General features: G+C 49.4%; 4 protein-coding genes across 4 annotated transcripts; 2 read left to right on the forward strand and 2 right to left on the reverse strand.

Annotated features, from left to right (window-relative positions):
* Positions 1–3,791: 3,791 nt before the first annotated feature.
* Positions 3,792–7,213, forward strand: M438DRAFT_325900 (endo-1,3-beta-glucanase). Its single transcript, XM_029903106.1, has 4 exons — positions 3,792–4,140; positions 4,367–6,325; positions 6,557–6,593; positions 6,653–7,213. The coding sequence occupies exons 1-4, from the start codon at positions 3,847–3,849 to the stop codon at positions 7,078–7,080; spliced, it is 2,718 nt and encodes a 905-aa protein (XP_029756657.1). The 5' UTR covers positions 3,792–3,846; the 3' UTR covers positions 7,081–7,213.
* A 150-nt stretch (positions 7,214–7,363) lies between these two features.
* M438DRAFT_281301 (alpha/beta-hydrolase) lies at positions 7,364–8,874 on the reverse strand (the record flags this gene model as incomplete). The annotated part of the gene is made up of 3 exons (XM_029901228.1): positions 7,364–7,428; positions 7,494–7,848; positions 8,080–8,874. The coding sequence occupies 3 exons, from the start codon at positions 8,872–8,874 to the stop codon at positions 7,364–7,366; spliced, it is 1,215 nt and encodes a 404-aa protein (XP_029756658.1).
* A 609-nt stretch (positions 8,875–9,483) lies between these two features.
* Positions 9,484–11,475, forward strand: M438DRAFT_348699 (adenine nucleotide alpha hydrolases-like protein). The gene is made up of 3 exons (XM_029906203.1): positions 9,484–10,933; positions 10,986–11,119; positions 11,177–11,475. Exons 1-3 carry the CDS (start codon positions 9,590–9,592, stop codon positions 11,331–11,333), a joined length of 1,635 nt encoding a protein of 544 aa, XP_029756659.1. The 5' UTR covers positions 9,484–9,589; the 3' UTR covers positions 11,334–11,475.
* Positions 11,406–12,827, reverse strand: M438DRAFT_325906 (DUF1295-domain-containing protein). Its single transcript, XM_029903107.1, has 4 exons — positions 12,406–12,827; positions 11,827–12,350; positions 11,696–11,773; positions 11,406–11,641 (listed from the first exon to the last, which is right to left on the reverse strand). The coding sequence occupies exons 1-4, from the start codon at positions 12,767–12,769 to the stop codon at positions 11,612–11,614; spliced, it is 996 nt and encodes a 331-aa protein (XP_029756660.1). The 5' UTR covers positions 12,770–12,827; the 3' UTR covers positions 11,406–11,611.
* Positions 12,828–13,961: the final 1,134 nt, after the last annotated feature.

Here is a 13,961-nt window from a genome sequence, read left to right on the forward strand (position 1 = left end):
CTAAGTCTAGAGATAAGAATTAGACTCCCTTAACTCCTTCTACTAGAGTAAAGACTAAGACTACTAGAAAGAGAGGCACTCCTAAGGGTGCTAATAAACTAGCTACTCCTACTAGCGGTACGGGCCCGATTAATGTTACTTACGAGAACAAATATGTTCTTACTATTATAAGTGTACGGTCCTTCTTAACGTGTTAGTTATTTAATACTAACAATCTATAGCCTCTGCCTAAGGCTAAGGAAGGCGGCTTCGGTTAGACTATAAAGCTCTCTACTACTTAATCCTTCGAGCTCGTCGCTTCCTACATGCTTAATAACGGCTACTAGGCTATTATCATTAAGCTAGCTACCCCGTTCTAGTTTATAAAGCTACCTAAGGACATCTATGGCAGACCCCTAAGATATAACCTACCTCCTAAGCACGGAGATAGGGACTTAATTAGCAAGATTAACATTATTAAGAAGGCCGGTACTATTAAGGCTACTAAGGAGTACGCTAGGGAGTTTAAACATAAACCTACTAGCACTATCCTTAGTAAGGAATGCGCCGCCGAAGCTCGCCATATTCTATACGGCTTTAGACTTAAGTTCGACAACACTATAAGCCTCCTTTAGTTTATAAGCAGTACTAGTAACGACGCCGTAAGGCTCTATGTCGCATTACTATTAGCAACTAGGTTAAGGGGACCACTATAGCCTCTATAACGATGCTTATAGACTACATCCACCTCTATTAGCCGTTATCCTTACGGCCATTAGAGCTAATAGTAAACCTAATAAGGCTACTAAGGTCTTCTTAGGATCTCGTTACTACTAACGGAGGCAGAAAGGAAGTTGTCTTTAAGATTATTACCTTTAGAAAGCACTACTTCTTAATTAAGGGCGAGGACGAGCTCGAGGAGTAGGACGATAAGCAGATTAAAATCTTCTATAACGATGTCCTTATAAATAACCCTCGCTAGCAAGGACGGCCGTAGATAGAATAAGGACGTTAATCTAGGTTTCGGAGCTAATATGTCTTACGCTATTCCCTAGCGTAGTGTCCCTTTGAAGGTAGGCCGATAAGGCTACTATTTAGAGATTCTTATAGTCCTTTATCTAGACCTACGCCGTCTATAGTGCTACTCTTCCTCCTGCCTATAGGGACCCCTCTACCTATTACGCTACCTCGAACGCCGATCCTACTAGTTTAGCGTAGGAGGCCTTCTAGCTAGCTAGTAACAAGCATAATAGTAGACCTTAGCTTTTAATGTTTATCCTTTAGGACAAGAATAGCATTATATACGGCAAGATTAAACGCCCCTATAAGTGCAAGCTTAGTATCTCNAACGCTAGTAGTAAGCGTAGCGTAGCGAGGCGGGCCTTAGCGACGATAGAGAAGGGCTATAGTATAGAGGTCCGTGCTATAGCAACCTATAGTAAGCGTAGTAACGCGTAGCACCGTAGCACGATATCGGACTTTAGGATTTTGCGACGTTATCTATATTAGAGATATTTTCTAGCTCGATCTTATAGTTCTTAATCACTCCCTTAAGGTAGTTAAACTATCTACAAATAATAGAAGGATTATTGCTCTACTTAGCGCGAGCATCATTAAGAGCCCTTTAAAATTTAATCTTAAAGGCTATATGTCGATTAAGGTATTAGCGATGCTAATTAGCTCTAAGAGGGTCGGCATAGCTATATATAGGGACTAAACCCTCGAATTTCTTACGCTAATAGTCTTAATCTACTAATTCCTAAGCCTACTCGCAAAACTCGGTTAGAGTTAGAGGGAAACTAATGTCGTAGGCGTAGTAAACGTATTACTTAAGGGCGGCCTTGGCGGCAGGGGTAAGGCGCTAGTATTAGCTATAGGACTCGTCGTATAACTTATGCGTACCATTAATGCGGCGACAGAGCGTAGATCTATTAAGGCTATAGTCGCGAGCGACCTCTCGCATAGTGTAGGTGTTCTTATTATAATAATCTACAGCTTTTTTGTACTTAAGCTCGCGTACGAGTACCGCGAGCGGGTCGGTTTTACGACGGTAACCTATAGCGAGGAGCGAGCTATACTAGGAACGGAAGAGACATGGTTCCGAGGCAACGACGACGTGTACGAGGGGAGGGACTAGCTAGCGCGTAGCAGCGGTGTAATTAATGTAATAGAGACGACGAGGTGCATGACCGGAGCTCGGAGTTACTGTATTGAGTTAGCTGTCTCAACTCCTCCTCTGTCTCAATACCCCCCTGCAAGCGTTATGGGTCTGCAGCTGAACGGAATTCTTGTAGTAAGGTAGACTCGAGGCTCGATCTTCACAGTCTTTCGACAATGCCAGAACATAATGAGCTTCATGAAGGTTGAACAAAAGCCACGCGGATGCACAGTTTTACTTGCCGACCAAATCACCTCCCAGCATCATCGACCATCGGTTTCCAACCAGGTACGATGCCTTTCTCCACGCATGATTTAGTCGAGTGTCTCCAGCTTGTGAAACCTGCATGTCGTCTGTATCACACTGGACCAAGAAATTGAACGTGACACAAGCAGGTGGCTGTGTGATCAACCAACACCATGGATGATTCTTTCAGATCTATCACTAATACGTAGATCACAGCATGTTTTAGCTAGAAAATGACTTGACCTGTCATATGTACGGAGCTTTTTGCCCACGCCGTCTTGACCGTCAACGAAGTCAACGACGACATCGATGGATTGAGCAGCAACTGACCGCTTGAAAGCCACCAGAGCCCGACTTATCAGACAGAAAATGCAATATCGCACGGTCAGTAACAACTTAGGCATAGTTGCGAAGGGTCTCAGGGCTGCTCTCCTCGTCCACGAAGCGTTGGCTTGAAATTGTGAAAAGGCATAATATCGAGAACTGCAATTATCCAAGGGAAGCGTAGCATGTAAGACACTTGGTTTCGACACAATACTATCCTTTAGTTCTATAGGAAATTTCGCTTTCTTCTGTGACCTTTTCCTGAGCGTTTGAGCATTACCTATCTGTTTGGCTTGTATTTGTTGGTAGGGAAGGAGGATACATGTAGGCGGCTCCGCGACTGCAGAGCTTCACGAAACGCGTCCGTGTAGAGTACCCTCACTCAACAAAGCTTCTCCAACCCCTCGTTTAGCTAACACTTTACTATGACAATATCTGTTCTTACGCAATGGCAGCTACAAGTAACATGCTAAAAAGCGATTCAACCCAGGAAGACCGAGCGGCACTCGACAGCCTCGTGGCGTTCTTGTCAAACGTTGATCTCTGAGACGGCCAACACAGCCCGAGGTCTAAAAACTCCTTTCCCCATCAACATCATCCTGGGCCCCTGGAATTGCCCCTGGAAGGGATGCTTCCACATTCCTCGAATGTGGCATCTTCCTGTCACTTGCATCTATGCCTTTCAGCAATTCGTCTCCAAGATGACATATCGACAAGACTTCTTTGTTTGAATAAGCCTCTACGCTAAGATGATCACATCTAGTTTCTTCTCGAGCTCGTTCTGTGCTCCTGTAATCGTGTCTTTGAATGTTAGGGCCTCCCGAAAGAGACATTTTCCCTAGACCTTTTTGGGATGCAAGGCGCATCACGTTTGCATGATCATTATACCCCCCTCGACTTGACTATCCTGATGATTCTCGGTAAGTCGCAGAAAAGGAAAGATGTTTTTAATCACAGGACTCCCCTAGGTTCTCACTCTTCGACGCCTATTGCGCCCTCTGACCCACCCCCTTACAACGGCCGAAGCAGATGCCAAGCGGTTATTCTCTTAGGTGCTTATACTGGGCATCGAGAATGACTATATATGTTCTGGTACTCCTCGGGTCGAATTCATAGACAATCAGTACACTCATTTCGCTATGGGCGGCTCTATCTTCCGCTTAGTGCTCTTGTTGAACGTGGTCCTAGTCCAACTTGCCTTTGCTGCACCTCTTGCAAACGACGATGAGTGGGAATACTTTGATTGCGGGCCCAGCACCAAATCTTTGCCGAAACATTCGTCGCGGACATCTTCGAAAGTTGCTGTCTCCTCTGTCAGCACAAGACATCCGGATACCTCATCTTATTCTCTGTCGGCTACCAGCCGTCTGACCTCTCTCAGCTCATCTGCGGTACAAACTGCTTCTTCAACAGTAAAGCCTCAAACCTCTGGAGTAAGTAACTGCTTTGCTTGATTGAAGGATCAGATTGCGGACACGAGGAGAAGATTTGGCGTCTAGTGCAGGATTTAAAGACGGAATTTCACACGGACGTCCATTGTGGTTTCAGGACACTCTGACGTTTGATTGGGCACTGTTACGCACTTGTATAAGGAGACCGATGCGAATCTGTGTGGTTCATCATTTTGTTATTGTCCAGAAGCTGACCATCTGGTTCCAGAGCATCATATCATCGTTAGAGACGTCCGGCAAAAGCTCAGTCCAGCCGTTCCCAACCTCGATGGTGTCTGCCTCAACCACGCTTTCTCTTATCAATACAGCCAGCACGTCGTTGCCACAGCCGAACATGACAACCACCGCTTCAACCATGTCAGTAAACAACATCTTCGTGGCGTTCGCGACTGGACCCCCTCCGTCGCAGGTCTCACAAAGATCCGATCATCCAGTCGAGAGGTCTATGATCGCGCCGCAGACCAAGAAGCTTCAGACCAACAAATTCTATGCCAACTTCTTCTTGGGCTCTCAAGCTTCAGCTACGTTTACCCATCCCTACTCTGTGGCCTGGGCGGGAGGTTCCGGGATACTTAAGAGCTACGGTCTAGCTATTAGTCACATCGAGAGGTCGCAGGTAGCCTTTGGTCCTGGGGATCCTGTGCAATACCTGATCAATCCTATCGGGATACAGTCGATCACATTATCTGCGTCTGAATTAAACATAACGACACAGCTAACGATGGACTCCCTGGACGCTTTCTCGGCCAACGTCAACCTCTTACCAAGGGTCGGTGCTCCTCCAGCTATCACCTTTCCGTTGGTCCAAGGCATGGGATTTGTCACGGCGGTGTACAGTGGTAGCACACCTCGTGTTGAGAGCAGCATATCTTTTACTAAGATTACATATCTCGGTAGGGTCGCTTCCGGATCCACCTACAAGTACCAAGCAAAGCTTGCCGACGGCACTTCTTGGAATGTATATGTCACGACATCTCAGTCCGGATATCCTGTCAACTCGTTCACATTGACTGGGGTGCGTGTGCTGCAAGGCGCTCCCGGATTCCAGGGATTCATTCAAGTTGCCAAAGTGCCATTGAGTGGAAGCACAGATGCAGAGACCGTTTATGACGAGGCAGCGGGAGCATACCCTGTTGCTGCGACGATAAGCGGCTCTGTATCAGGTACAGCTGGAACCTATAACCTGGCATGGACCAAGCAGGGGGTCGCCAACCGCACTCTGCTTATGTTCGCTCTCCCTCATCACGTGCAAAGTCTCGCCTCCGGAACCGTGACAGACATCAAGCTCCAAACAACGACCAAGGGGATTGCCACTGGTGTCGTTGGCGACTCATGGACCTTGACCGAGCCAGACCTGCCAATTGACATCGGTTTCGCCCCATGGTCACCAACACATGGAAGCGTCGACAAGGTCTCTGCTGCAGCTACCCGACTAATAAACGAAGCTGGAGAGAGCGAGCTCAGCCAGGATATGGGCGCTCAGTCAAATCTGAATTCTATGTACTACTCTGGAAAGGCTCTTGCCAAGTTCGCCGCCATAATTTACGCCGTACACGACGTCGCCGATAATGCCACTCTCGCCATCAGTGGCTTAGAGAAGTTGAAGACCGCATTCAATGTCTTCGTTCGCAACGAACAGATACTACCGTTGGTGTACGAGTCCTCCTGGGGTGGTGCAGTGTCCAGTGGCACATATCAGACTGGAGACTCCGGTCTCGACTTCGGCAATACGTACTACAATGATCACCACTTCCACTACGGCTACTTTGTTTATGCAGCAGCGGTAATCGGCTACTTGGATCCCAGCTGGCTAGACGCGGGTTCGAATAAAGCATGGGTCAATATGCTGGTCCGCGACTACTCTAACTCTGTCACTGATGACGCATACTTCCCATTTTCCAGATCATTTGACTGGTACCATGGTCACAGTTGGGCTAAGGGTTTGTTTGAAAGTGGAGACGGTAAAGATGAAGAGAGCTCCTCCGAAGACACCCTTTCAACTTATGCAATCAAGATGTGGGGGCGCACGATCAACGACAAATCACTGGAAGCCCGAGGTAACCTCATGCTCGCTATTCAAGCAAGGTCGCTCCATAACTACTTCCTCTACACCTCAGACAACACGATTCAACCTGCCAACTTCATCGGCAACAAAGTCAGCGGCATCGTAAGTACACAGCCTCCTATCTATCACCATCACCATCACCCTGCCGTCAACTATACAGAGTTGAAGCTGTATAAATTTAAGATGCGTTCTACTTTGCTAGAGTGTCCACAGCGATAAGCTACTTGACACGATCTCACTGGACAAGACTTTATGCACGCGAGTCGCCCTTCGGCGCACGAAGAGGGGAACCTCATTACAATAACAGAGATCCATGCTGACATAATATCACAGTTGTTCGAAAACAAGATAGACCATGTGACTTATTTCGGTATGTTTAAGCTGCGAGACCTAAGCACTACATTCATACTAATAATACTTCCGTTCTAGGTGCCAACCCAGAGTACGTTCACGGCATCCACATGATTCCTGCCGGCTTCCCATTCAGCGCCTACGTACGCACCCAGAGATTCGTCACCGAGGAGTGGAACGCCTTTTTCTCCGATGGCCGTGCCGATGTAGATGGTGGTTGGAGAGGAATTTTGTATGGTAACCTGGCGACTATTGATCCCGCGGCTAGTTATGCTTTCTTCTCGAACCCTGACTTCGATCCGGCATACCTTGATGGCGGAGCTAGTCTGACTTGGTATTTGACTTATTCAGCAGCGCTGGGGGGTTCGCCAGAATACTCAATCAAGAGGTCTGAGCCTGATGTGTCAGTACTGGAAGAAGAATTGACCGGAGAGCAACATGCCGAGATCAAACGAGTACATAGTGCTGCTCACCGGCAGGGGAGACATGGGCATGGGCCAATTTGAAGCTAGATAGATATAGTTTGGACAGTCTAAGCCGCTAGACGGTGATAGGTGGATGCTGGACATTTTCCTGGAGTACCGGGATCTTCACATAAATCCAAGGATAGCACATAACGACCAAACATATTCAGCTGGGATTTCTCCGTCGTTCTTCAGCGCAGAAAGACAATACAATGGGGACGTAATCATGAGATCCACATTGTTTGCGGACGACTACACCACCCATCAACCTTCATCTCTTTGAGATCACTCTTCTCGACGCGTCGAGATGTGTCTGTGAGCCCCTTCAATGCACTGATGCTATGACTTGTTCCATCCAAGTGTACACGTGATTATTGGCCTCAGGGTAGCCTGAGGTTGAAGACATTATTAGCACAAATCTCCTCTAGCCACGGGAGTAGAACAAGAACGCTTACCCATATGCAATCTCCCGGTAATGAACCTCATCTCCTTGGGAGTTCCAAACTCACTCAACAGCATAGAGTCTTCCACAGGCATCAAACCATCAATCGTTCCATTCATCAACAACAGTCTACAGCTCTTCATGTTCACGATTCCAGTGTTTACCAATGACCATGTGTCTTGGGCATTGTCCATGAAGTCATCGTGTGAGGAGTAGCCGAACTTCTCGGTCAAGGCAGGCAGGGCGTTCCAGGGATACTCTTTGTTCTGGGCTTTGAGCAGCCATTCGCGAGAGAAAAAGTGGTGGGTGCCGGCACCTTGACCAATTGCGCCTGCCAGGCGTTCGGAGTGGGTGTGTGCTGCGCGGACCTGGAAGGTGTTAGTTGCTGCTGAGATAGGTCATGGTTCAGATGTGGTAGTCAAACCCAGCCTCCCGCGGTTGACAAAATGCACAGTATCTTCAAATCGAATGACCGCATCTGGAGAGAGTCTTTGAAGAAAGACCTTTTACGGAAAGATCAACAGCATTGGAAAGCATTTGGCAATTTGACAGTGTCTTCCTGAGAGGCCTGTCCGCGATGAGATGGAGGATGTACTTACAGCGTTATAACCTCCTGCGCTCAGCCCCCAAGTGATGATACGCTTCATATCAAAAACACCTTCTGCCTCCATCCAGTCCAAGATGCTCGTCCAGAGCCTGTCAGCGGCCTTAGGGTCTTTCCTGTCGGCAGGGCAGTCGGCAGTCCCAGGGATGTCGACAATGACCGAAGCCCAACCGCGAGCAAGGAATTCGTCACTGCGTGTCGTGTTGTCGGGCCTGTGGCCGTCCAATCCGCACATGAGAAGTACAACAGGGCAAGGCTTCGATTTTGAGGCGTCCTTAGGTATGCGTACGTACAGCGGTACAGAGTCGGCGTCGGCCGATGTTGCTGCTGTGTGAGGAATGGTGATATCTTTGATGGGGCACTGCCAGAGCTGCGTGGCTTTGATATATGCCTTCTTCTGTGCCTCGTAGATCTCTCGCTTGTAGTCCGAATTGATGTAGGGGAATCGAGCGATACGATAGACGGCGCAAGCACGAAGGTAGAGAGCTGAAGCGGCGTCTTTGTCCGAAGAAGCAAGCTTGTCTGCTTCTCCAACTAGACGTTCTGCCGTGGGCACGAATTCCTTGGTGTATTCGTCGGTGTAGCCCGAGTTGATGTTCTTTGAGATTAGTGTCTTGAAGACGGGTTCGAAGTCCTCGAATTTGCCATCGTGAAAGGGATAGAGAGACTTTGAGCAAGGGAATGCCCACTTCTTCTCCCACAATGCTTGAATGCCTTCCAGATGAGGATAGACTTGGTCGAACTTGTCACCAAGAATCCATTTGTGCTCTGTGGGTGTAGTTAATGACATGATGGAATGGAAGCAGAGACTGAGTTGGATAACCAAGAGCAAAATGGTAATGGATTAGGCAGGATATATACTAGAACCATTGAGCTACATGTTACAGTATCAGAAAGTCCGTCGGGAATTGAGGGGAGGACCGCATAGTGGATGAGTGAGGATTGGATGAGTTCGGAGACATGGTGAGGCACAGTCACACGGCAGTTGCACATGCAGAAAGTGAGACTGCAGAGATGTGCTAGAACAGTATGTGCAATTGTCAAGCGACCAGTCGATATGCAATGGCTTCGGAGAATTAAGATGCAGGGAAATTGGAGAGCCATGGGTAGATTGTAGGAAGGTTTGTAAAAGCGAGCTTCTCGGCCCCGCAGTAAACACTCGTCACCCGTCACCCGTCACCGTCACTCATCACCGAGGTGGGCGGAGCACGAGCCCACGGCGTGATGCCTAGAAGGCGGCCTTGGCCTTCGCAATACCAAGACACCAGCACTAGATCAGCGTCCTTGGGAGGCTGGCATGTCTGTAGAAACGTCCATGACTGTTCCGACAGCAACAACGACGTCGACGCTGTTCAATACTCTCTTTCCAGGCCACGACACGAGATATAGCCTTTTGAGGTCGACCGGAAGAAAGACGACCGAGACCCACATTGATATCTTCCGAGATAGGCTAGGTGAAAGCGGATAGCGAGTCAAGGCAGTCGGCGATAGAAAGACAAGTGACCATGTCGCTATCAGCAGCAATCGACCAGGAAGCCAAGGACCTGCGAAGGGACTTTGAGCAAAACCACAACACGCGCAAGAAGTCGTCCTTGCCCCCTCTCCCAGCTCCAGCCCCAGACCCGACCACACCTACGAGCCCCGTCTTGGCTCACAGACAGATGGCTCCCACAACAGGCCCACGCGGCAAAGGCAAACCGGCTTTCCCTGGCGATCTTGGTCCTGGTGACCCGCGACGCAGCTCGAGATTGCCAGGCGACCTTGGTCCAGGAGATCCGCGCCGCAGCAGCAACAGACCCGCCAACTCAGACGGCACTCGCTCCGCAGCCCGCAGTCTGAGTCCCACTCGCGGTGTGAGCACTCTGGCTCCTGGTGACAAGTCGCCCGCCCAGCGCAGACTGTCCGATGCTGGCTCAATTCGCCCTCAACTCGGAAACGGCGGTGTGCGCCTGCAAAAGGACTACGACAACGAATCTGCCAGCAGTGATGAAGAAAGCAGCGACGAACAAGATACCGACCACGAGTCGTCGCGAGGCAGAGGTCGCGCTAGAGTTGGCAATGCCGTAGGCCTCTCTCGCGACGACGAAGACAGCGACGACGAGCCCTCGCCTCCACTAAGCGCTGATCCCACAATTACCGTCACTCCACCTTCTTCGGACCAACCCTCGCACACTTCCTCTCGCAGCAAGCCCGACGTCCATCCCAGTACCGCCTTCGACTTTGCCGCTTCATCAACCTCTACGCCTGTACACTCCGACGATGAAGAACATCTTTCCGACCTGCGCCGTGCCCAACGCCTTTCTCTCAATATCTCCCCTATCCACAGCACTCCCTCGGCACATCGTGTCATCCGTCAGATCATCCGTGGCGACTATCTCTACTTTCAGCGTCAAGCTGAAGAAGGCCGTAGGAGGCAAAGAGTTTACCTTGTCGCGACCGATCTCTCTTCCGAAGCCGAGTATGCCCTTGAATGGACCATTGGTACTGTTCTGCGCGATGGTGACACCCTCCTGGCCGTCTATGCAGTTGACGAAGAAGCTGGTACTGGTGGAGTTTCAGAAGGAGTAGAAATTGGACATGGAGCCGACGTCGTCAAGGACACGGCTACCATCGTGCGATCCATGACTGCCGAAAGCATGACCCCGGCGACACTGCCGCGAGACAGCAGCACTGCGAGACTGGCCTTCAGTGAAAGAAAGGACATGTCAAAGGCTGAGCAGGACCGCTTCCGTGCCGCTGAAGACATCAGTCAGCGTTGTGTTAAGCTGCTTCGTAAGACTAGACTTCAAGTCCGCGTCGTGGTTGAGGTTTTCCATTGCAAGAGTCCTAGACATATGATCACTGAGGTGGTGAGTACATGCTTGCCCCAACATCTCTTCCACTCTACTGACCTCTGTCTAGATCGACTTCCTGTCTCCAACGCTTACTATCCTTGGATCGCGAGGTCGCTCCCAACTGAAAGGTGTCTTGCTCGGCTCATTCAGTAACTATCTCGTGACAAAGTCCAGCGTGCCAGTCATGGTTGCCAGAAAACGGTTCGTCGAACAAACCACCAAATATCCCAAGGACAACCAGACTGATTCTCTTGCCAGACTTAGGAAACACTCCAAACAACGCCTCCACAAGGATGGATTGCCAGTTGCTCAAGCAGGTGACGGAAGGATGCGTTATATCAGAATGTCCAACGTCCTCGAGGCACCTGGAACAAAGCCTAGAGCTAGAGGCCTGGCTGGTGCCAAGATTGATTGATCGAGTAAATTTGCTGATCAATTCGGGGTTGAGACTTTACGGATGCACATACAAAATCGACACGAAGTGATACGCGACCACGACAAATCATTAGGCATTAATCAATACTACACTCTCTCAACGCAGCGTACTTTTTTACTCCTCATCAGATATCGTGATCTCCCGAGACTCTTTCGTTGCATCAAAATGCGTGATTCTCCAGTACACTTGTCATGTGACCGTACTGGATAGGAATACTCGGCAAGAATGCTCAATAGAGCAATACCGTCCGTATGAGATCAGAACTTGGGGAAGAACATGGGTGTGTTCTGGTTGGAAGTTAGCAGAGGTCATGTTGAGAAATTGAAACATATCAAGCATACCTTCTTCCACTCCTGGTAGTCCTTGCGGTCGCCGTAGCGTTTGTCGTACTTCTCCTCACTAAGGGGAATACCCGAAACCTATCACGTGTAAGTGTACATTTCGCGAACGTCGAAAGGTGCTCAATACATACCTTGAACAGCAAGAAAGTGACAAAGGCAGGGCTAACACCAGCCATAGCCAAAGCACCCAATCTAGCACCGAGGCTACCACTGAAACCCATACCAGCTTGTCCAACGTTGGTAACAAGCACGCCAGCAGCTACAGTAGCAATGCCAGTCCACAAAGTGCTCTCGCCAAAGTAGTTGGGGTGTCTGCTCTTTCCCCAAAGACCTCTGGTCAAGAAATCTTCATTGTGCTTCTTGTTCTTCTTTTCTTCCATCCATTGGCTCTTTTGCTTGTCGGCGGTGGCTTCGAAGCCAATGCCACCGATGTACAAGAGAACACCAATCACATCGGTGAGGGTAAGGAAAGGAAGAGCGGAAAGGGTGGTTGCGGGGACAGAGTTCAAGGCCAGGACGGGAAGAAGGCAGAGCGATACCCAGGTTGCTTGGGCGAAGAAGGCACCGAGGAACTTAGGGGGAGATGTGCGGATGGAGTCGAAGCGGGAGTCGCGGCCGTCTTCTGAAGTGATGCGAGAGAAGAGGAAGGTGCCGACTGTTTGCATGTCAGTTCTTGGTCGTCATTTATGGGCTGAGAGTGAGCTGCGTACGTCTGGTGGCCCAGATAGCAACAGCAGCACTGAGAACAACTTGTCTCCAGTTCCAAGCTTGAACACCGCCTTTGCTAGCCAGACTGGCCAGCAAACTAGGAAATCCAGGAAGTGCTGCGGTGCCAGCAGAGACGGTCTCAGCAGCAGCTCTAGCTCTCAGCGTAGGCAGATACAGAGAAAGAGCTGTGCATGACAGATAGGTCAATGACCCGCTGAGGTCATAGAAGCGTTCGGTCTGGAAAAAGATGCTGGGAGCTGCAACACCAGCCTGAATGGCATATGCAAGACCAATGCTGGGTACCAGAGTACGGAGGAAGGGTGACCTGAAATTGGTCAAGGTCAAAAGAGTATTGAGCAAAGTCATGTTGGATGAGAATGTGAAGAAAGGAGAAAAGAAAAGCGTACACCCCGGCAGACGACACAGCTGCTCCTATATAATGCTAACAATCCTTCTGCCTTCGATGCTTGTTCGATCCATCGCAGTAGTGGAATCGAGCTCTCTCGGACTAAGTTTATGACGACATTCAGGGTCCGAGTGTTCCTCTCGGGGTTTGTTGATCTCCCGAGTCCGATGAGATCCGACTCAAACCTGCCGACTTCCACCCTCGCACCGCTCGACATCTGATACTACGTACACATCTCTCGCCGAAGCCTTTCTCCAATTGCAGACGCTGATATGTGCCCAAGCTGCACAAAGGGACGGTATTTTTAAGGGACCGAACAGTGTCCATCGAGAGATCAACTTTTCGCTCTCTCACTGAATCTTTGCTCAATACCGAATACCTTCTTGCATTTAAATTTTGCGGGATGTGACCACCGCCAGAGAACGCTGTTTCCAGCTCCCGACGGTCCACATACAGGGAGCGACTTTATCATCCGTACAAGTTAGCAGTACTGTCTTTCTCGCAGGCGTCGAGCAAAAAAATGACCAGAGGAATGTGGATATCAGATTCGTTATCTCTCATCGCCCTCATGCAGCCGTTCTTGTAAATCTGAGATGGCCGCCAATTTGATCTGTAGAACAAGTATCGGAGATCCAGCGTCCTCGTGGTATCTCCATGCATGATTGTCCATCTCAAGTCGTCTGGTGCAGCCTCAGCCACGCGAGCAGGAACAAACATCGGAGACCAAGTAAGGTAGCAGTTGTAAGATTTCAGATATACCCGTGGCTGTCTGGCAAGTGAAAAGATTGCTGTTTCGTTGCCATCTGTGTACCCCTGTAGTTATGGTTTTGTTTTTGGGTTGATGGAATACATAATCTCGAGTGGTTAGGTCGTGATGCATCTTCTGAAAGTGCTCAGTACAGTCGGTTGACAAAACCTGGACGTTGATCAAACGTAGCGGATTGATCAACTCAATATTGGTATGAGTCTTAATGGCTTACCGTACCCAGGATAAGTGGAATGTCGCAGTGAGCTGCCCTCTTCAGAATCCCACTGGCACATCTCCAGGGCCTTTATTCCCGCGTTATTTCCATCATGTCATCAGTCTCCCCGCATGGGGCTGCAGTGCGTGCTCTACCTTTTGTAACTGTAGTCACGCATTCACCACTTTGT

Source organism: Aureobasidium pullulans (assembly GCF_000721785.1).
Source record: "Aureobasidium pullulans EXF-150 unplaced genomic scaffold scaffold_24, whole genome shotgun sequence".
NCBI lineage: Eukaryota > Fungi > Ascomycota > Dothideomycetes > Dothideales > Saccotheciaceae > Aureobasidium > Aureobasidium pullulans.

Excerpts from the sequence above, each read along its gene's own strand:
- M438DRAFT_325900 (XM_029903106.1), top strand. The coding sequence starts at position 3,847 with ATGGGCGGCTCTATCTTCCGCTTAGTGCTCTTGTTGAACGTGGTCCTA. Across the intron at positions 4,141-4,366 it reads TAAAGCCTCAAACCTCTGGA|AGCATCATATCATCGTTAGA; the intron begins GTAAGTAACTGC and ends ATCTGGTTCCAG. Across the intron at positions 6,594-6,652 it reads AGACCATGTGACTTATTTCG|GTGCCAACCCAGAGTACGTT; the intron begins GTATGTTTAAGC and ends CTTCCGTTCTAG.
- M438DRAFT_348699 (XM_029906203.1), top strand. The coding sequence starts at position 9,590 with ATGTCGCTATCAGCAGCAATCGACCAGGAAGCCAAGGACCTGCGAAGG. Across the intron at positions 10,934-10,985 it reads GACATATGATCACTGAGGTG|ATCGACTTCCTGTCTCCAAC; the intron begins GTGAGTACATGC and ends ACCTCTGTCTAG. Across the intron at positions 11,120-11,176 it reads GTCATGGTTGCCAGAAAACG|ACTTAGGAAACACTCCAAAC; the intron begins GTTCGTCGAACA and ends TTCTCTTGCCAG.
- M438DRAFT_325906 (XM_029903107.1), bottom strand. The coding sequence starts at position 12,769 with ATGACTTTGCTCAATACTCTTTTGACCTTGACCAATTTCAGGTCACCC. Across the intron at positions 12,351-12,405 it reads TGCTATCTGGGCCACCAGAC|TCGGCACCTTCCTCTTCTCT; the intron begins GTACGCAGCTCA and ends ACATGCAAACAG. Across the intron at positions 11,774-11,826 it reads TCACTTTCTTGCTGTTCAAG|GTTTCGGGTATTCCCCTTAG; the intron begins GTATGTATTGAG and ends TACACGTGATAG.